This window comes from Penicillium angulare, assembly GCF_028827245.1.
Source record: "Penicillium angulare strain IBT 27051 chromosome Unknown utg000001l_segment0_segment0, whole genome shotgun sequence".
In the NCBI taxonomy this organism is placed as follows: domain Eukaryota; kingdom Fungi; phylum Ascomycota; class Eurotiomycetes; order Eurotiales; family Aspergillaceae; genus Penicillium; species Penicillium angulare.
In genome coordinates this window covers 1811199-1832542 of record NW_026623160.1, presented here as the reverse complement: position 1 = coordinate 1832542, position 21344 = coordinate 1811199, and the positions used below count along the sequence as shown (strand labels likewise).

The 21344-nt window shown below is 45.6% G+C and overlaps 7 protein-coding genes across 7 annotated transcripts; 3 read left to right on the top strand and 4 right to left on the bottom strand.

The window, feature by feature from the left end:
- Positions 1–398: 398 nt before the first annotated feature.
- Positions 399–2147, bottom strand: N7478_000646 (uncharacterized protein; the record flags this gene model as incomplete). Its single annotated transcript, XM_056916861.1, has 1 exon — positions 399–2147. One exon carries the CDS (start codon positions 2145–2147, stop codon positions 399–401), a length of 1749 nt encoding a protein of 582 aa, XP_056784741.1.
- A 4516-nt stretch (positions 2148–6663) lies between these two features.
- Positions 6664–7119, bottom strand: N7478_000645 (uncharacterized protein; the record flags this gene model as incomplete). The annotated part of the gene is made up of 2 exons (XM_056916860.1): positions 6664–6762; positions 6820–7119. The coding sequence occupies 2 exons, from the start codon at positions 7117–7119 to the stop codon at positions 6664–6666; spliced, it is 399 nt and encodes a 132-aa protein (XP_056784740.1).
- Positions 7120–10446: 3327 nt separating this feature from the next.
- On the top strand, positions 10447–11304 carry N7478_000644 (ankyrin repeat domain-containing protein; the record flags this gene model as incomplete). The annotated part of the gene is made up of 1 exon (XM_056916859.1): positions 10447–11304. The coding sequence occupies one exon, from the start codon at positions 10447–10449 to the stop codon at positions 11302–11304; it is 858 nt and encodes a 285-aa protein (XP_056784739.1).
- A 3716-nt stretch (positions 11305–15020) lies between these two features.
- N7478_000643 (uncharacterized protein) lies at positions 15021–15705 on the top strand (the record flags this gene model as incomplete). Its single annotated transcript, XM_056916858.1, has 3 exons — positions 15021–15355; positions 15410–15427; positions 15519–15705. 3 exons carry the CDS (start codon positions 15021–15023, stop codon positions 15703–15705), a joined length of 540 nt encoding a protein of 179 aa, XP_056784738.1.
- Positions 15706–16525: 820 nt separating this feature from the next.
- On the top strand, positions 16526–17076 carry N7478_000642 (uncharacterized protein; the record flags this gene model as incomplete). The annotated part of the gene is made up of 2 exons (XM_056916857.1): positions 16526–16684; positions 16798–17076. The coding sequence occupies 2 exons, from the start codon at positions 16526–16528 to the stop codon at positions 17074–17076; spliced, it is 438 nt and encodes a 145-aa protein (XP_056784737.1).
- Positions 17077–17460: 384 nt separating this feature from the next.
- Positions 17461–18035, bottom strand: N7478_000641 (uncharacterized protein; the record flags this gene model as incomplete). The annotated part of the gene is made up of 3 exons (XM_056916856.1): positions 17461–17599; positions 17649–17666; positions 17719–18035. 3 exons carry the CDS (start codon positions 18033–18035, stop codon positions 17461–17463), a joined length of 474 nt encoding a protein of 157 aa, XP_056784736.1.
- A 1300-nt stretch (positions 18036–19335) lies between these two features.
- N7478_000640 (uncharacterized protein) lies at positions 19336–20160 on the bottom strand (the record flags this gene model as incomplete). Its single annotated transcript, XM_056916855.1, has 2 exons — positions 19336–19962; positions 20029–20160. 2 exons carry the CDS (start codon positions 20158–20160, stop codon positions 19336–19338), a joined length of 759 nt encoding a protein of 252 aa, XP_056784735.1.
- Between the last annotated feature and the right edge of the window lie 1184 nt (positions 20161–21344).

Below are 21344 nucleotides of genomic sequence, written 5' to 3'. Positions count from 1 at the left end.
CACAAGGAATCACATGATACGTAATTACTGTCTTGGATCTACGGATTGCAGCCCTTTCCGAGCGGCATTTATATCATGTAAGTAGCAATTAACTGAGTTTGCTATGGACGCCGTAGACGAATGTATAAGGCTGGGGCCTCTATCAAACGACGAGACGAGAATTGAAGACTAAAAGGAGAGATCACTATATGTCACTCAATTTCCTGACTTTTAAAGCTTCCAAATGAAGAACGCAGAGGTAGTAATAAACTTTTGACGAAAATCAGTGGAAGACATCATCTACGAAACATCAAGCAAAGCAAAGGAGAAGGCACATCAATTCACATATCGATTAAATTAGAGCAGATAAAAAGGAAAGAGCGGGGAGACTCGGTGTTGTGCCAGGCTGTTTTGGAGGCCTACGCTTGAGTCTTCTGGTCGCCTTTCGGGCTTATCTCGTAGTGATTTTTAAGCATCATTTTTTTGTATTCGGGCCAATCGTTCTCGATATTTTCCATTGCCGCTTGATAACCCTCCGGATCATCGTTGAGCTTCTCATGGGTGAGCTTCTGGTCCATCATGCAAGTAAAAAGGTAGGAATTATAGTCGATGAACTTGCTAGGCGGATTCGGGATGTGTTGGAATTTCATCCGGCGGTCTTGGCCCGGACGCCCGGTCGCAGAATCTGCTTTTCGCTTTTTGGTGTTCAGGGGCTGCCCATCATTTGATTGGGCCCCGTCATTTTGATTCGCCGCATCATGGACGCGCTGAGGTTTGGCGGGTTGTTTTGCTCCCTGCGATTGGCTGGTAAAACTACCTTTCTCCGGAAAGAAAGTCGATGGTCTTTTTCCACCATCGATCCCCTTTTCCGCAGCCCATTCCTCGTAAGATTTGTCTTGTGTCTTGGCAGCACCACCAATCTGCTCGTCAAGCCAAGCTTGGTCTTTATTTTTGAGCCGTTTCGTTATGTTACTCCGAACATTCCAATCTTCGCCATTGAGGAGCTTTTCACGATGGATCTCCTGTATGTCAATCCACTGGATCTTTATCAGCATAGGGGGGTAGACTTGTATGACTTTGCCGGTTTTGGTGACACGCGGCTTCCGCTCTCGATCCGGGTTAGGTGTAAGCGAAGCTACATTGGTCACTTTTCCAATGTTGCGACGCCCGTAGATACGGGCACCATTGATCCGAATGTCCAAGACGGATTCCTTTTTTCCAGAAATCAATGGTAAGTTGGCTAGCGCGTCTTGTGCATATTCTGTCGCATCTCCAATCTCGTACTTTGCTTTGCCAGGCTCTCCATAGCCAAAGACTATTCGGCAGCAGCCTGGCCATGAGCTGAATTTACAGTAAACTTCAGGAAAGGCTCCTTCAGGTGTATTCAGTGAAGATTCCGTTCTCTTTGTTTTGGTCTTTTTGCTGGTGGGTTGGCTTCCATCCTGACTTTTGGTCGACGTCAGCATACGCCCTGGTCGATCCGGTGGTTTTGGAGGCTCATTGGTACTGTCGGCCGAGCCTGAATTCTCTGTAGTGGTATTGAAAGACCCCGTCGCTGCCGCTGTCTGGGAGAACTTGTCAACCTCATCACACTCTGACTCACTGTGAGCCTCAGTATTCATTTGGTTTGGCTGACTGGGAGCTGACGACGTTGCTGGAGGTTTGCCACCACTGTTCAGCCATTTATCAAGATTTTGAAGCGTACTGTTGTCCCTATCTGCCTTTTTCTGCTTGGCTTTATCAGACTCGGGTTGTTTGTTGGCATCATGATTCTGTCGACGATCAACGTGCGATATTGTGGCTTGGTGATTTGGAGGAGGCTGTTCATCGCCCATACGAATACAGCCACTGGTTGCGTGAAATTGCTCGTCAAATCTTCGAGGGTCTTCATGGTAATATTTCTGGAGATCATCATGAAGTTCTGACAATCTTTGTTTCTCCAGAGTCGATAATTCCTTGTTTTCCCCGAGCGTTTCGAGCTCTCGATACTCACTCATCCATTTATCTGCTTGTCTTTCTATCTCAGCAGCTTCTTCAGTGTCCCTCTCATATAAATCGCCATCGCAAGGTCTAGAGGCTTGGAGTACTGCACTTGTAGCCTTCTGCACTGTCGACGATTTGTCTCTCGCTGCTTGTTCCACACTTGCAACACTTGAATATTCGCCCATTCTGTGTTTGCTTTTGCGTTGACTGATTATGCCATTCGTGGAGATTCGTCTCAAGGGGTAGATATGGTTGATGAATAATGGTAGGTCTGACTGAGGAGAATGAGTGCGTGACCTAGACAAACTTATATATCTCCTTGCTCAACTACAGCAACCCTCCTAGAATCAGTTGCGTTTTGGGCAGTATCCTAGTGGCACCGCGTTTATGCAAAATTCAAAATCATTCTGGTGCACTTCCTCAATTGAATATTGATTGCCAGTCTAACTTCAACAATCATTATTAGTGGTGCGTGATATAACTCACCTTTCTATCAAACCCTTGCTTGCACAAGCAGTGCAATAGTTTTGAGTAAGCTGTGAGATTTGTTTTGTCGATTTTTCTGACCCCAAATCGCAATGTTTCCAACTAAAAGGGGTTTTCACCCTCTAGATTTGGCTGGATTTTGAATTCAAGGTTGCGTGGTTTCTTAAGAAAAGTTAGACTTAGTGTGAGAACATAATCATGACACAGATGATGGACGAATCCATCAATTCACGTATAGAATATTACGGTATATACCATCTTCGGATCAATTTAGTGAATACTGTCACTCATGCTCGTAGGTGTACGCTACTTTTTGTTATGGATGGATGGGAAAGAACGTCAGTAATTGGCTTTTAGCCTTTTGAATGGAACACCACATCAAGAAGCGCCATTTGAAATGGGGACGTGAGATCTGTCTGTTCTTATTTGTGCCCAACATGTAAACGAAGATAGCCGCTTATGTACATACGGCTCAATGGTGAGCGATCGAGCTTATGCACGGTGATAATTTAAAGCCCACTAGGCTAGTTGATAAACCTCAGTATAAACACAATCAGTCGCTAGAGGGGTGCAAATCTAACTGTTCCGCGTGTTGCTTGCCATTCAGACCAGTGGTTTCACCATCCCTCCGGTACTTAGTCCAATAGGAATCTTTGATTGGAAGACTACTTCCGGCCATTGAATGAAACGTGTATCAAAAACGAAGAAGAAAACATTAAAATTAAAATAGCAGAACTAAACGCCAGTTTATGCAGTGTAGTGAAGGAGGACTCACATGAAAACCTGTCTCAGACTCTGATTTGTCACCTGATCATTTGCTACTATAAGCGTAGATGAAGACCAATACCCACTGCCCATTGTTCCGTTTATTGTTTTCAAACTCAATGCTACATGTAATGAATAGTACATTGAGTGAGGGGAGCTTAGGGCTCAGATCTGAAACTCAAAGCCCCGATGGATTAAGATGTTCAAGTACCCTGACTGCGGTATTTATTAGAAAGTACTAGGCTTGGCTTGATAAGAAAGTGCTGAAGCTTGTCTTCCTCAATGACTTTTTTAGTTTCCAAAGTCTGAATATCGCAATGAGACCGAGGAAAAAGCACAGCGTAGTTCCGATGACCAGGAAAGTTATGAGGGCCATCAGGGGACATTGGCATCTGTGTGACCCAAACACGCTTACTTACGTTGTGAATAACCCAGCAGCAGCGTTCAAAAAAGCCGGCCTGTAAAGCATATTATCTCAGTATTTGGTATATGTACTTGATCTAATGAAGGGGCTCTCACGTAAAAATACAGTTAATCAACTTGGTGTAGCTGTCTCGAAATATAACAGAAAGCCATCCAAGCATAAGCCCTCCAATAAAGAGGAAAATACAAGCAATGATAAGAAGGGGAGGGTTCTGCATAGTATGCAAGAGAGCGCGCCCAGCACCATTGTTCTGAAGCGTTCTCTGAGCCTCAATGGAATCTTCTAAAGAGGCGAAAGTGCCTGTCACCACAAGACACCCAGCCAGGAGTATCCAATTTGCAATACCGGCACAAAGATCATATTTCCAGTTCATCTGGGCTTCTTCCTTTAGCATTCATGTGTATAGATTGTCGGATTTAAGCTGGCCGCAGTTGATGCATCGATTTCGGAATCGTTCCGGGAAAGAGACTGACGGGCGGTTCCGGCATGATGTATGACAAGCCTGGCAGAATGAAGCCCAGCAGGACTTCATGGTGGAAGATTACTTAATAAACAACGGGGGAATTGTAAACTACAAGTATACCGTGCACCTCTCACTTGTCCGAGACTGACTGCTTAAAGTGTTACTGTGTTGTTACAAAACGCGAGACGACCTCAGGAATTTGCAACCTGTGAACGATACATCATTGTCGGGTCTGGAAGATGAGGGAGTAGTGATTACCTTCCACAGGTGCCATGATGTGGTTCATACGAGGCGACCAATTCTAATGCTTTACTGTGGACTGGGCTGCAAGATAATGATGGGACGTGGGTGTACAACAGCCTGGGAGTGGATTTCCTGTCGTTCCGTCAAAGAAGTAGCCGACCCCAGAAGCGCATTAGTAGGAATTGAAGAACATTTTGGAAGGAAGTGGGTCAAACTGCCGCGTCAGGTATGAATGTATAGAATAATATGATTGAGGAATTGGTGATAATTTTGAGGGCGGAGGACCACAAAACATACGCAAAATGAGTGAGCGCTGAGCTAGCAAAATGAGGGACTTGTCAATGAAATGTACGGATTGAGTCTACGTGGCCCATAAATGGTGTCTGTGGAGTTAAATGGGCTCCAGATGCTCACAGGGGAAGGGCTAATAGTCTCTAGGACCAATCTAGACTCTAGGAGGGCCAGCATCGCTCCTAGGACGGAAGAAGTAGCTCATAGGATACTATTTCGTACCTCAGGAAGAGTAAAGCTTATAAAAAGCATTCAGTTGTTCCCAGAATCGCCCAAGTGGCTCCTGGGAACGCCGGTGGAGCTCCTGAGAGCAGCTGTCAGGGGTATACATGAGGCATACACGCTAAGCAGCGGACGCGGACCCACATGGCACATCTGGGTTCCCCTGAACGCGAGGAAGATATCTTTCTTCTGCTTCCTCGCGCTACGTCTTGTATCTAGAGTCGAATATAGCTTTCGTTAATATGATCCTTCATTGGCAAGACACGCCCCTCATCAACAGATAAGTGATACATACCCTCACACTTTCTGAAATATCAACCGAGGAGGCTACACAGGGGCGATCGGGGGGGGGGGGGGGGGGATTCGGAAGAGGCCAAAAATGCCGGATGGCTTTGAAATAGAAAAAGATCTGATGTAAATAGTCAAAATCATATAAACTAGCTGAGTTCAGAGCCCCGCAGGGGTACCTTCACATCAATATCAAAGAGTGTACACACTGCTGAGTATCAAATAACAGAACTGCATCCGAAATCCTCAATTTTTCGATAATGCTATGCCATGCAGATACACAAAAAATACTAGAAAAACTGCATAATCTATGTAGGCTCCACGACATCACGAGTCTTGGCTTATTTGTATTGTTTATTACCCGACGGATATCTTACGATATCCGCCGAGGCTGGCTCCATATCTGTACTGTAGCATTTTGAACAACTTCTTGGCATGATTATTATCTGTTAAATTTACCATGTCGCTGCTCTACCGTACCACCACACGATCCAGGTCCTCCCCTAGATTGCACGTTTTTGCCATTTCCCCCGTTTTCTAGTCGAGCTCTCTTTGCATTGAGGGAACAAGTGCTCGATATTTCCATTCAGCTGAAAATTTTCACTTTCGATTAATCGCAGTAGCTAATTGGTGCATGGCTTGGAGACCACCCAATCTCGACTCCGCAACACCGAGTATAGAGCAGTGGTAAGGAATGACCCTTTTCTGTATGTTCCGTTTCTGACTCTGCTTATCAATTCCCCTTTCCTCTTGTCCTGTAACAGACCGTTTAAACTCCGAAGAGAACGTCAATCAAAGGCATGCAGAGTACCGTACCACGCCACACGGGGAATCTCCGGTCCGGGCTATGCCCACCGCGCATGATACAGTATCTGCATTCAACTATATCTCCGGAAAAGACGTCAGCATTACAATTCGCAAATGTTTGACAGTGAGAGTTGCTGCGACGAGGGTCCTCTTATGCGTAGAAGCGCCAATAATAGTTGACAGGTCTTGGGTGCCTGTGTCATTTTGACCTTATTGCGGAAACATACCGACGCTTAAATGTTTTTTAACTTGCAGGTGCTTCTTTTCTATCATTTCTCATTTTGAGAGCCATCCATTGCTTGACCACTAGCCTTCTCGTTCTCTCCGATAAGCTATTTACCTGAAAGCGTACTGGACCAAACAAGTTCATATAGTGGTAGTTCTCTTATATCAAGTGCTATTCTATCTGGTAAGTGGACTTCATAGAGAATAGATCTTATATGTCAAAATATAAACCCCGCAAAGCCGTCTTGAGCCCAAGGCCGACAGAACTAAAAATTAGTACTAATTTGGAGTAAGGCTATAACATAACACATTGTGAACTTTATATTCGAATAAGTTACACTGATAGCTCGTAATACTACCTTTCCACCTTATTTTGTGTTCTATATAAGTAAACAAGAAACTATCGACAGGCTCGGAGATACTATGGAGTTCTCTGCAAGCCCTGCTTATAGTCTATACATTTAGCAGGGTGTTTTCATTTAATGCCCTATCCATCTCTTTTCTGTTCGCGTGGAAAAGCTCGAACACTCGACATTCTGAAATCAAACCATTCAAATACCCCATGCAATGACTCAATGGGTTGATTCTATGTTGCATAAAATAATAAGTATGGTTTAAATCTCTGAGATCTAGTCTTACTCACCTTCATAACATCGCGGGCATCTTTCTCCCCAAACCAAATCAGCTCGTTGACACTACGATGGTCCCCCGCAATATTGTCGATCCAGTTATCCACGGTATCCAAGTCCCAAAAGTCTCCATTGACTTTCAGTTCCGGATGAGACTTGGCCAGTGTGTATGCCCGGTGTTTGATCGCGCGAGGGGAACGGTAGAAGCCTCGGCGTGCCAGAAGGCAACGCAGAGCCTTGCAGCGTACTTGTCGCGACGAAAAGTAAATGAGAATTACTGTCTCATTCACTGACCAGCGTTGGCTTTTTGACATCTAGGAGGATGCCTTGTCAGGAAACAGTCTCTTTTGGCCAGGATAGAAGCCTTACCATAGCTGGCGTATATATTCTCAGATATTCAAATATGTTGCTGCCGCTTTTAGAGAGAAAGCAAGTCTTTGGAAAACTCAAGAGAATTCCCCTCAAAAATGGTGTGTGGATCAAACTACCCAGAGTTGAAGATTCTTCGATCGAATCAATAGCGAGAATATCAGATGGAGAACAATTCAAGCTAGCGTTCCTTCATTATACGACAGCGTTATCCCGATCTCAGTGAGTTCTTTCGGAAGTCTGCCTGTTGATCTAATAGAATCCAACAAAAAATATCCACATAATGTTCAAACTGGGCCCAATTCAACTGGACTGTTTATTTTGGTGTGAATTGTGGGTTGAAAGTTCACTTGTCAGATACAGACATGCATTACAAAAAGAAGCGATTCCTCGCTTCTAGGGTCTTCTGACTAAAGTGAGGTTAAAGAATGAATGTTCATATTTCCATGCTTGTTAGACTGTTTATTTTGGAGATTACTGTGTCTTTTCATTTGAATTGGCTTCCAAACCGGAAAGTGATAAGGGGTTCATTCCGACAAGCCGCTCTTCGATAGATGCCAATAATTACTGTTGAACAATGAGATTGGTTCAATTCAGTTCTATGTCAAGAATAGACACCTTTGAAGTGTATAGTCATCCAGAATAAGAGATGACCTACCTAATTGGGAGAACTGGTGAACTCATTCTACAGATATCCTTGTAATGCAGCTAGATTGAGAGAGAAAATACTGGGCGAATAGTCATGAAATACTGCAGTATGACTAGCTTCGTCGTAATCACTGAACATTGAAACTTCTGAGCGAGAGAAGCTAACGTCCTTATTCTACCAAGGTAAAAGCTTCCCCATGTGATGTGCTTTGGGGATTGTGTTCCCTTCGACTCGGACTGAACGATTAAAATTCGCTAAGAAAATCTGCAACGTCAAGATTCCCGTGATTTTTGGCAATACTCTGCGCTGTATTTCCTGCATGATCGACAATATTCTTTTGCGATCTGAGGGTGTAAATATAAGGTTTGCAAATGGCCGAGGTTTCCGCCGGCCGCAGCACACCATCGTGCAGTTCTGCCACCGTGGTCAACAGCGTTGATTTCAGTATTTGTATGAAGCAGTAATATCTGCATGATCTCCTGGAAACCCCCAGATGACGCGATCATCAATGCAGTTAGTCCATCCGTGTTCCTATGGTGAATTGAGAGCTTCGGATCATGGTCCAAAGGCTGGTGTGCAATTTGAACGTGGCGAAAGCACAGCGCCACCCGAAGCGTTGTGGTACCATTTAGACTAGTCTGGTTGGCATCAGTGAGCTTGTAGCTCATGAGGTCTTTCACTGCCCAAGTATGGCCTGCAAGGCAAGCAGCCCACAGAGGAGGTACACAACGTGGCTCGTGTGTATTGGTACGAACGCCAGCCTGACTGAGTAAGAGTCTAAAAATGCGATAAGTACCTTTCTCAGCCGAGTGAGCTAGGGGAGATACGCCGCTGATCTCGCAGCCGCATATGTTGATACTGTCGACGTGGAGTAGGTGGGAAACATGTTTTTCGTCATTGATGCATACTGCGTGCCAAAGAGAGGTTGTTCCATTTTGGTCTTGATGATTATTATCAATACCAAGACAGCTCGAGAGCAAGCAATCGAAAACCTGAAGTGGAAGCCTCAATGAGCTAATTTGGTGATAGATTTAAACAATCTCGAGAAGAGCACGTTCCACTTGGATGTTGGCAAGAAACAATTGAGATCTGCCAAGCGAGAGCAACATTTCGGTAGCGATACAGTCTCCGTCTCGGACTGCAGCGCGGAGGGTTCGGTTCAAGTTGCGTCTCGCTTTATCATCCATGGCCGTCCGGGATCTGATAGAATCAATTGGAATATACGGTATTGCTCGTGATCGAAGGCATGCATTAGGGGGTAACTAAACTATGCGCCCTCCGTCCTGCAGATGCAGATCCGTTGCAGGAAACCGTTTGACGATTGCACTGGCACTGTTTCGGATAGCGATATCCATTGCCGTCTCATCGTTATTGTTCTGGAAAGTGATGTCAAGGGTCTTTTCACTCAACAAAAAATGAACGGCCTTCCACTGTCGATCCACACGTGCTATCATCAATGTGGTAGATCCGTGCCAAAAAGCATTGATATCCGCGCTGTGATGATCCAACAATTTTCTTGCCGTCAATATATTTCCGGTCTCTATAGCCTGGTAAACCGGGAGTTTTCGTCTTGTAATAAGATCTAGGGGATGAACTTTGCTAGATATGAATTCAAGGCACGGCAGATTAAAGATAAACGAATAAGTTGACTCTTTGTGAGGAAACCGATGACACGATTCAGTAGCTCGACAGGTAATTGATTGAAGCTCATCATGCCTACAACTCGGTCTGTCAGCAACTTGGAATGGAGTTGTGAAACGTAGTCCCAAAGCGGGCAATTTGAAGATTTATATGAAAAGACCAATCACAGCCGGTGGATCTTCAAGGATAACAACTATAGAAATATTTTTCTGTTGGCTCCCAGGACGCGACTATTCGCTTTCGGTAGAAATTAGGTTCCTAGGAGCTCGTTAGACTGTTACGGATGCTCCTCGGAGCCTTTTTGTATGAAGTATACACGATTGACAAAGGGTGCGGACTCACATGGTGGGTCGGGGTTTGCCATAGCACGTGTGGGCTATCTTTTGGTTCTTCCCCGCGTTGCATTTGTCACAAGTTTTCACTCAATCCTGTAGGAAGATAAAATTCTCATCTACGCATACATGATAACACCCCAGCTAATCTTCAATTCGGACGAATGTTCTTTCTTGAATCTAAGCAGAAGGGTAGACACCATCCTCAGTCTGAATAGACGAGCCATGAATGAAAACCGCCTCTTGCATGCTCGCCGTAGCCCGAGATCCAGGTGAGTGCATATCTGTTTGCGTGACTTCGATAGGCCTCTCGCTTGCTAAGATACCCGGATGCAAGGCTCAACCGAAATGATGAGCCACCGATCCATGGCCGAGAGACATTTTCAGTATCTTCTCACAAGAATTAAGCGATCCCAGGAGGCTCCTCACGTATCAGAATGTTGGAGATGTCTTTGGCGTTGACTAATTTGAAACTATGTCACGACCATTCCTGCTAATCCCAAGCTCATTCTAGGCCTTCAAAGTCCTGGGATCTAAAACGACTTTCATAAAGTAGATGTCGATATAAAATCGCCCAGACTTTCCTCTCATTTGCATAAATATCTTCCAATCTTATTGTTTTTACCACAAGGTGCCTAGTTATCACCAATATGCCGTCTCCTTCTTTGGAAACAGAACGTGAGGGATTATCCATTTCTTCCCATTGTGATTGGGTGTCTGAAAACTGGAGTCATCGCTTTTCATTCTCAATTGCCTCCCGATTTGGAGGATGTTCTGATTCAAAATTCAGAGCATTACGTTGTATCACGTCGATCTTCATACGACAGATTGAACATGTTGACTCGAGTGAGGAGCATAAAGCTCCTCAAGCCATTGAGACTGAGGCTATTGATCTAAGCGCGGTATCGATTGCAATCTCCACGGGCGACATTCTCACGATCGAACAATTTCTCTACCACTCATGCACCAATCCCAACATTTTTCGAGCCCTTGGTCGGGAGTTACTCTTCAAAGCGCTAGAATACCAGCAGTATTCAATTCTGGCGATGCTTTTACGAGACCACCGGATTGATGTCAACTCGGAAGACTCAAGAGGTCGAACGGCGCTCCACTTTGCTGTCATCTATGATGACCTCACTGCAATTCATCTTCTCATGACGCACAAAATGATCAAGTTGAATCACCTAGATTCTGCAGGAGACACTGCACTTCTCTTAGCGGCGAGAACGTTCGATGGCGGGCTATCTTGCAGGAAGATCTTGGACAGTTTGATCTCAAGTCCGGACGTAATGGTAAACCAGCGCGACTCTCGGGGTCGTTCAATCATCTGGCATGCAGCAAATACAGGCAATTGTGACCTCGTCCAAAAGCTGTCACTTCTTCCCGAGATAAAACTCGACGCAGCGGACAACGATGGCATCGCGCCACAGGAGCGAGCAAGACAGCAGGGCAACCTCACCATAATGGATCTTCTTGAAAATATTCGCTCTCAAAGGGATACGCAATAGATGTACGAACGAGTGGCTCGAGTTCATTTGTACAAGCGCTCAATATTATGCCCATGGAAGCAACGAAGCTGAAGCTTCTCGCTTAGGCACCTTTTACCTCTAAGTTATTGTTTAGATAGCTTCTTGCGGATCATGTCAGAAATATGAGTGTCCGTCAGATTTCAGCCGTGTACTGTATAGTTGTTACGGTGTAATTTTCGTAGCGTTAGTCAAGTATCCGCCATTCACTAAAACACATGTCCATGTTCCTTATTTGGAAGGTTTCTTCGCGGAAGGAAAACTGCAATCAGGCTGCTTAAAAAAGAGGCTGGTTAGTAGAACGAGATTTAAATTGAACAAATTGATCTTCTATGACCTTTATACATACAATGCTATGGCAAGGTATGGTGAGGTTGCGTGGGTTATAGCTTGTTTTGTCCCAATATATCGCTGATTTTACATCTGACAATTTCCGGTTCGTTTTGTCATCTTTAAAACCACTTGAGTTTGGGTTTGGGCTTGCACCGAACATCAATAAAATTATATCGAGTGATATATGATAATAAATTCCCTCGGAATTACGAGCGCAGTCGCAGTTTGAATAGCGCTTCGAACATAAAGCAGTAGAAAGGTCACATAACCCAAGCCGCGGAAACAGACTTTTGGCCAGTCTTTCATCAGTGACAGCTAGCCAACATACAAGTGAAGCAAAGTGAAATCAAATATCCCCACTCAGTCGAAAAGCTCTGAGCAATGTAAAATTCTGTATTCGACCTCATTGTCTCTGTTGTTTGGCGTATATAGGACAACCCTCCCTGGTCAACTTTCCCCGGAACTCGGGGTCATAATAAGGGCTTTTCTCGTCCAGAGTAGCAGCGTACCGACCCCGTCCTGTCTTCTTCTATGTGAGTTTTTGTAATGTGCATTGAGATTATCGAAGCGCGAGAATGCACGATGACATTGAGGAACCCAGCACTTATGGAGTTTCTTCTGCGTATGAATTCCCATGTGGCGCTTCAAGTGTTCCCGGCGCTTGAAGCTTTTTTGACAGTTGGGAACGGAGCACTGATTGATTGAACCCTTTGTTGAAGAGGAAGAACTCTTCTCGACTGGTTCGAAAGCTTCGCTGCATGGGACAAATCTCTGTAAAGCATGAAACAGTTGTCCGGAAGTGGAGGTACCAGTGAGACATTGTGCGATGCACTCTGTCGTATCACAAGATGCCGAGTGTCGTGCTTCATCGAACAACTCAACATCAGACATTTGACTCATGGCGCCACCGAGGGTCATAAAAGATTGAGTGTTTAAGGACCCTGAGTCTGGCCAAGTCGGTGATATCTCGGGAGGCTCGAAGTGAATCTCCCGCGGGTTAACAGTCTGTGAGGACACACTCATTTGTTCTCCCAGTGTGCTGAATAATGGGCACTCGAGAAGTACCCAGTCTCGTTTGCAAAAGGCCGGTCGACATAGAAATTCAGATTTCCATTGCGGCAGAATTTCCAGATGGCAATTACCGTATTCTGAATCAGACATCTAACACAAACGGTAGAGCTGGATGATGTTGTTCAAGAGCTGCCTCGCAGTGGGTGCATGTACACAACGCAGGGGGCGTGAAGAAGTCTTAGGATGAGTGGGAATGACCTGGCTGCCCAGGATGTGGTTTCTTTTAGAGAGAGTTATGTACGTATATTAATGGTCGCCTCTAATGAACATTGGAAATTAAAAGTTTATTAAAGCTCAATGAGATCTGCTCTTTTCCCCAGCCAGACGTGCGCATTATCACACGGGATTTCACCATTTTACTGCCAATGATTTGAACGTACACTGCATGATTACATGGAAACCCAGCATGGTTAGAAGCAATCATTTGAAACTTCACGTACTGTACATGCTTCGAAACTCTCAAGCGCTTTAACATGGCAGACTTCTCAATCTTGCGATTGCGTACCTCCTCTTGCGGCTGCGAATTTCACATGTGCTGACGTGATGGCTGGTTACTATTCAATTAGGCGGGTACTGACCATTCATCTCGATATTCTGCCAGTAAATAAATGGGGAGGTTACGAATAAAGATGGCAACAAACCCAATGTTGTCAGTATCTCTGGTAAAGCTATTGACAGCCAAAGAATCAATCTTCAATGATGTTATATTCTAATCAGGGTGTTAGTTATGTAGCCAATACGCTATCATTTTGAACACAATAGATGAATTTCTTCATATGGCTACATGATGATATCTTCTGCGCACTGCTTTCTAAACCATTAGATAACGGCGGAACTCCGAGTTCAAGTACGTGGCAGAGGGCGGAAGGACAATTGGCACACAAGAATGCAGACGAAAGGGCAATAATCAATAAAAGACTAGTTATCCAGCTTTGTAAGACTTCTGTTTGGTCTCATTCTGCGCTAGCGAGGTCGTTGCGCACTGACATCAATTCTTGGAGTCATTCTGACCCGCAAATCCACCTTTGTTCCGCGGTCTCATCTTACGGGTAGAAGGCTACTTGTTTCAATTGTTTAGTAGATCGCTTCAATGACGCAAGTGGCGAACTCATGAAAGGGGGATTTCCGATACGAAAGACGGCCTTGGTCTCGAACCGGTCGCTAACTGAAGAGTAGAATAAAAGGTCCTGTCGCTTTTCCGACCGCTTGACAACCAGTTTCGGCTTTGATCAAGATTGACAGTCTCCAGAGGGTTATTATGTTATTCTTATCGTATCGCCCGACTCATTATAAGATTAAAACTTCTCCCTGAAAAGCGGCGAGAAGAAAGATCAAAGTGGGGAACGGATGCAGAGTCTAAACTACTTTCGGATAAGCCGCAGATCAGTCTTGTCCCGGTTGACCGACCCGCAAGTTTGCCAACTATGGGCAAGTATACAGTGCCTCATAGTCGTGCCCTTCATTGTAGGAATATGTCAATCACATCATGGTTTATCTAAACATCCGAGGATATAACTCTGCACGCTCAATCGAGAGGAAAAGGTAAGGAAAGTAGGCGGGAGTAATGCTGGCGTTGTTGTTCCTGTTTTCCGCAGTGGTTCTTGTCCTGAGCGAGAATTGAATAAACACGGGTCGATCGAGCAGCTGAGCAGAAGGAACCCATCTCACAAAATTAACCTTCACGATTGATACCACATCGTGTCACCGTCGTATTGATTGTGGATATGTGTAAACTATGGCTCTTACTGTCCGTGGCTCTGTTGATCAGATTGATCTCACTTTTGAACAGTCCGCGGTATTTTTGCAGCCGAATTGAATAAACAAAGCTAATTTACCTGTTGTGTGATTACATATGACTAATTTATCGAACTCGTTGCTTTAGATGTTACGGACACGTTGGTGTCGGGCTTCCTGGGGTTCTTGCCCAGAGAAGAGAAGTATAGAGTTAAAGTCACTCAATTCGTCCAATGAATGGGATGGCGGTGTATTTTAGGACTGCAGCCTGCCCCTCCATAATGGGATTCAATAGTTCACAAAAAGGTGGGCTGCCCACGTACTGTATTGACGCTGTATTATGCAATCAGTACATTATGCTTTCTTTGTTGATCCCCCTTACTTGTTGCAGGTACTGTTCCTGAAGCCAGCTTTACGCCCGGCTTTTCTTGTGTCCTTAGACGTTGGGTCTTTACTCAAATGATATTTCTTTCTAGAAATACTTCCATGGTACACATTCTTGAAGCACTCTCTCTAAACGAAGAAAGGACATCGATTTTCTTCTGTGCAGAGAGCCTGTCATGGACCCCCTGGAACAGGAACAGATCTTCACACCAACTGACTTTTCAGCAAACTGGCGCCAAATGTTTCCCTCGGCCACGCACCGGCGCTCGATCTACAGTATCCCACTGTCTGAAACTACCTCGCAGCAAGCGGATTGTCCTTTCGAGTACGAAATTGAGAGGCCACAAGAGGATACCTTCACTGAGACGGCAAACGAAGAGCAACATTATTTGAAAGAGACTGGTGCAGCCAGTTACGCCTTTGCAGAGGGGGGGGCAAACGTCAAATCCTTTCAGAAGTCTGTACCAAGTGTAACCGGAGATCTTCTTGACACATTTACCACTCTAAAGAGGTTTGCTGTTATCTTATACACCGATTGTTCTAACCGCAGCTAACTTGATTATAGCTTAGATGTACGAATGCAGTAAGCGGTCCTTTCTTTTCTCTGATTCATGGATTTTTTCCTCACCCTTGGCACAGGGTTCGAGTCTCAATAGCTGATATATTTTTCACAGGGAGATGGAGGAGCAATTTCAAAAGCAGGAGATTTGGAATAAAGATATGCAGAGGGAGATGGAGGCATTGGCTACGGGCTATGGGAGACTCCGAGAAATGGAATCCACAGTGAACGACCTCGAGGACCAAGTCAAAGCTATCAGCAGAAGGAAGAATGTGGTTTCTGCGAAGCACAGTGCAAAGTAGCCCGGTACATTGCATACTCAAGGACCAGCTGTATCTGACTTGACGCAAGCTTTTGGAAGCTCAAAAGGAAACGAGGAGTTAATGAATTATACATACAGTAACGTTACATGTGAAATTCCGGTTCTATTCATGAAGGTCAATAATCAAAACCAGGTGCGGTCCTTTTCAAATACCAAATTTATTGAGACCCAGGGAAACCACTCTCTTGGCATGCAAATCGAACTGGAAGTCACTTGATGCCGGGTCTATCAAACAAGGAAAATCATATTGGCAACCCTTAATACTGCGACTTAACCATGTGGACAGTAATTTGAGAACCACTCTATTGTCCCACTACCACGCGGCGCGATCATTCCCACAGTAATTGAACCGTGGGTTAGGCTTTGTTCTTTTGAATTAATCCATGAACGAGTTGAAGCTATATCGTGTGCTTGCCCAATCCGAACTGTAAATTCAACCCCACTGTGACCCGTGGTAATGAGGAGAAACCGTGTTATATTCACATACACTCACCAAGGAACATGCTGCAGATCACCCATAGTGTTTCGGTACACTTTTGATTTCAGTCAGAGTCTTACCAATGTACCGATCTAGGATTGACAAATCATTAGAGTTCAACAAAATGATGGACCCGGGGCCCTTGAGTGAATTATCTTGCATGGGCGACAGGCCGAGCATGCCAGGCTCTCGATTTTTGTCTCTGCTTGTCCAAGGCTTAACTTAAATCTCCTTTCCTGCCCGGAAATAAAATATAGACTTTGCAGCCTTTACGTTTCTGTATACTCCTGACCGTCTTGACTGTTGTGAAACCCGGCCCAGCATGAAGGCAGACTTGTTGAATATCATCAATATTCAAACAGCCCACGATTCGGAGAAACAAGATCTCCTTGCTGGAGAACCCAGCGTCATATCTCCAGCCCATCTTACCGACGACGGCCGTACTGCCATGAAAACCACGACTATGATTGTTCGAGAGCCAGTATGTTTATTATCCTCATATATTCTATGTAAAGTGGGTGCAAAGCACTCGCAAATTCATGCAGGATCCGTTTACATGTATCTTATGTCTCTTCATCGCTAATATTATCTCAGGACCCCCAAATCGACGGAAAACTCACAAAGAAAGAGCGTCGAGTGATCTACCGAAGACTCCTCAAGATAATGAACCAGTTGGATGATGAGTTCACCGAGGCCATTGAGGAGCGAGACGCGCGGATACACGAGCATCAAAAAGTGATACAGCGTCTTCGCGATGACGTCCCAATCCGGAAATTGAAGTTAAGACACGCAATCGCAGAAAAAGAGAAATCTTGCGCTGTCAAACTCATCCTTGAAGCCGAGGTTCATAAGCGCAAGCGGCTATTGAAATAGTCTCATAGTACCGAAGAGTACCAATGCAGTGCAGAGATTATGGAATCCGGCCTCTTGCTCAGTAATATGTGGACCAGCCACCCAGATCTCCCGACTAACATGCCTTTCCTGGGCCTCACTATGGAGATCGTTGGACTATGCGTTGGGTACATGTATAGGCTTTGGTACAATACAATGAATTTCATCTTCAAAAATGAGTCTGTTTATTACTGTCAGAATCAGATATACCAGGCATTGGATGAACAATTCATTTTGGACAAGAGCCCTCCACTTGCATAAAAGACCAAAATACAGAGGAAGGAAAACATAAGCCAGATTAAGCCATTATTTTGACGATTACTTTCGGCATTCAGCCTTGATTGCTCTCCGCCGACGGCCTTAATCTCACCTGCCCTCATCTGTCTCTTTTGCCATTTTCTGTGCCGCCGACTCAATAGCGGCCAGCCGAACCGTCAAATTCTCTATCTCGTTGGCTACAAAATGACTTGGATAGCTTTGGTCCCGAGCTTGTCGCTCCATACGTCTGGAAGAAATGAGCAGATGTTGGTGATTTAGAGGATGGTTGCACTGACCTGACACAGATGATGAGACTAGAACGACGTTAGAATAAATGTTTTCTGACAGCCATGTTTTGGTACTCACTTTACAAGGCATCGAAAGACCCGCGTGTCGCACATCTCAAGTCCATCGGACGGAGCGGGGACATCTAAATCGTCTTGATCACGATGTAGACTGTCACCTTCATTTGAAGTACGCTGTCGTTTCACTCCTGCTTGTCTGTCTCCTGGCCGGGAATTGGTGTCCCTTGGGTGGGTGTCGTCTTCGGTAGTGTCTCCCGTTATGGAACTGGCTGAGCTTTGAGACTCACCGGATGTCGAGGAAGACAAAGAAAATGCACGCAGCAGTTGGCGCTCCAAGCTTGGAGCTGCGTTCTCTGTGTTGGCCGGAGTACCACCCATAGTGAAAATTGGATTGAATCTTTCATACGCAGATCTGACGAGCCAGCAGACATTTGTAGTCAGAATGATCTTCCTTGGACGCGGCTTTTTCACTTGTCAACCTAGAACCCTGGGCCTTCTTACTGGTCTCACAATGGGCATTGTCGAGAATGGAGTCCCGGTGAGTCCAATTAAGACGAAAGGCCTGGAAAGTGTATCCCTGGCCCATGTTATCCACGGTACGCCTCTGATGGGGCGTCAGGAAGCGTAACGTTGCAGTCCGCGATCGAAGCCAAAATCCAGGGCAGAGAATGGGGGTGACAAGAGAATGTGTGAAGTACTCAGCGAGAGGTGGTTTTCTCACCGTACCTCACAGCACCCTTGCGTATTTCCCAGGTGCAAGGTTCTGTGTTGACAATGCATTCAAAGTTGCGAGGACCTATCCCTACCAAAGTCATGGGTCGCTCTGATTACGAAGTATCAAAGCTTATTTCATCCAGTCTCCCCGGGTTGGGTTTCTCCCCGGACTCGACAACTGAGAATGGCATAGTTCTGGAATCAATGATCGACAAGCTCCCTCGGTTCCTTGCTCGTAACCATGAAAGGCATTTGATCTCTTATCTCACGTGGGAAGGATCTAGGCTCCCAATGTGCAGTGATCAGCGATAGTACGACCGAGAAAGGGTGCGCGTGTGAACACTGGTGCTAGTGGGGCTACGGGAAAAGCCAAGTGGTCTTGTGGCCCAATATCTCGTCCATGGTGCCCGCAATGATCGTCAGAGTTTTCTCGGTCGGCCGGGGCTTGGCAACCCGGCAAGACCCACCTGTCGTAGCAGATTGCCCTGATTAATCTGTTGAGGTAAAATATGCACCTAACGAGCCTTTGGCGATAGATGATTTACATATAAATGGCAATACTATTAGGCTTTGGGCAATCTGATGAATTCGACCCATCTCTACTCACCGTTCTGGAGAGGCCGTAAAAAACTTGTGTAGTGAAGGAAATAAGAATGTGAGATCCAATTACTGCTGATTGCTTGTAAAAACGTTCACCGTTCCAGCCCGAGAAATACGCAACACAACAGCATTGATGCTTTATGAATTGATGAATTATTGATTTTCTAGCCTTGCAATCGAATCTAAATAATACGCAAACCGAGAAATTACAAAAATGCAGGAATGCCAAAATTGTATCAATTGGGGTTCACATGATATCTGCCTTCACCGCAAATCATAAGGTAGGGAAGAGTCCACACGGTCCGGCGAGCCTCAAATGGATCTCGACCAGCCACCAAAGGGGCTGTTTCGCTCTCTTTTAGTTTTATACTGCGCCCTCGATATCGATATCCGGAAACTCGTAGTGAGATCCCAGCGGCGACAGTCCCTCCAGGTCTGCCAGTGGGTATTCAGGGCCAGGAACCTCAGTCCCAGCGGAGTCGTGCAGCGTTTCAAACGGGCCATATTGGTTCGTCCATGGATCGTGGACAACATCAGAGGCAGGCAACTGTCCAGACAGCTGGACATTCTCGTTGTCGCTCATTCTGGTTGTCAAGGATTTCATGAATGTCTCGGCTGAAGCGTGGATTTCATTCAACACATCCTGCACTTCTGTGCGAGATATCAGATTGTGGCTTTCGTTGACAACCATATCAAGCCGATTGTTCAATTGAACAATCTCTCTTTTCAAGCGATCCACCTCCTCTAGGGCCTTTTGCTTCTCCAAGGATAACTGGCGAAGTTTGGCGTTGGTCTGTGCCTTCTCCCTGCTGAGTCGCTGATTGCTAGCAGCGATCTCACGCTGTTGCTCGTTGAGGCGGTTTGTGAGCTGTCGGTTATGCACTTCGGCATTGTTGATCGCTACTCGACAGTGCGCATGAACGAGATTGAAGTCATCATCCAGGCCTCGAGAGCTGTCCGCAGCCGGCGGGTATCGCCGGTTCGCTGTTGCCTGTTGAAGTGATTGTATGAGCAGCTGCCTCGGTCGTCGGTCAGACTAGGGCTTAGGAAGACATACCGCTGTTTGACGTGGCGGTGGCCGCCGTACGGTGGATTGAAACCCCGCCGTACCTGTAGGCGGAGGCCGTGTGGTCTGCGAGGAGGGAGCTCCTGTCCCTCTGGGTCTGCGATTATTCCTCTGGACCACCATTTCGTAGTTCTCGCAATTGTAGCGCTCTATCACCGGTTTTAGGACCACAGAACAGAGAGGAGGTGAGGTTTTGTAGAAAATGAAGACTTTACGGGCGAGAAGGGCGAAGAGGGCAAGGTCATTGTTTACATTTATTTACATGGATCGATTTCGTACGCCTTCTTCAGGACAGCCATTTCCACACTTTCCCCTTATTATCCACCGGTTCAAGAACTGCATCCATGGGTAGAGCTATGCGCCACAAACTCACCAGAACCTTGGGGTCGATTATTTGGGTACCCAAACTTGGCCTTGGTCAGTTGTGCAAATCACGTCGCAGATCTATGGGCGGCACTTGCTTCAGCCATGTTGACTTCTAAAGCGTCGAACGTACCTCAACCAGAACCGGCGGGCCTTGAACTGTAGGCCATTTCTTTTTTTTTTCTATCTTTTTTTTTTTTTTTTTGAAATGACATTGTCTTGATTTGAATGGGCGAGGAATTACTTCGAAAAATCGTCTCGCCCATTTCTTTCCATTGGTAGATCTGGCGTTTTCCGCTTTCCGTCCCGCAAAAAGCGGTCCGCTCTACGACTGAACCATGGTCGCTTTTAACCGAGAATGGAATGGATACTACTTGTAATTACAAGTATCCCAACTATTTGCTGGATAGGTTTTTTTATTCTACTCGACCACAGCCTCCTGTGCCTGCAACCAGGTTTCATTGCTTATCGACCGGTCCAGGCGCCTGCAGACTAGGAAAACATCGAGTGGTTCGGCATCTTGAGGGTGAGAATTGATAGTCATTGGAGTTACGTTCATGGGTCCCCTCACTTACCGTACCCCTCGACTTAAATTGAGCCCATATCTTGCATTAGTCAGATCTTTCACGTATGGTTTCTTCAATCGGTGAACTGGGAGATGTCCGTTGGTTCCCCCCCAATACTTGTTCCCGCTGTACTCTGTGATAGTTGCTGGTCTGGCGAGATGTCCTTTGGTTTCCTCCCAGCACTTATCACTGCTATGAGATGTCCTCTGGTTCCCTCATAGTACCTCTTCTTGCAACTAGTGTGATTATTGATGGTCTGGGGAGATGTCCTTGGTTCCCTCCCAGCACTTATCACTGCTATGAGATGTCATCTGGTTCCCTCCTAGTACGTGCTGATTCTGCGTCTATCTAGCTTGAAAGTTACAGAGGAATTCGAAA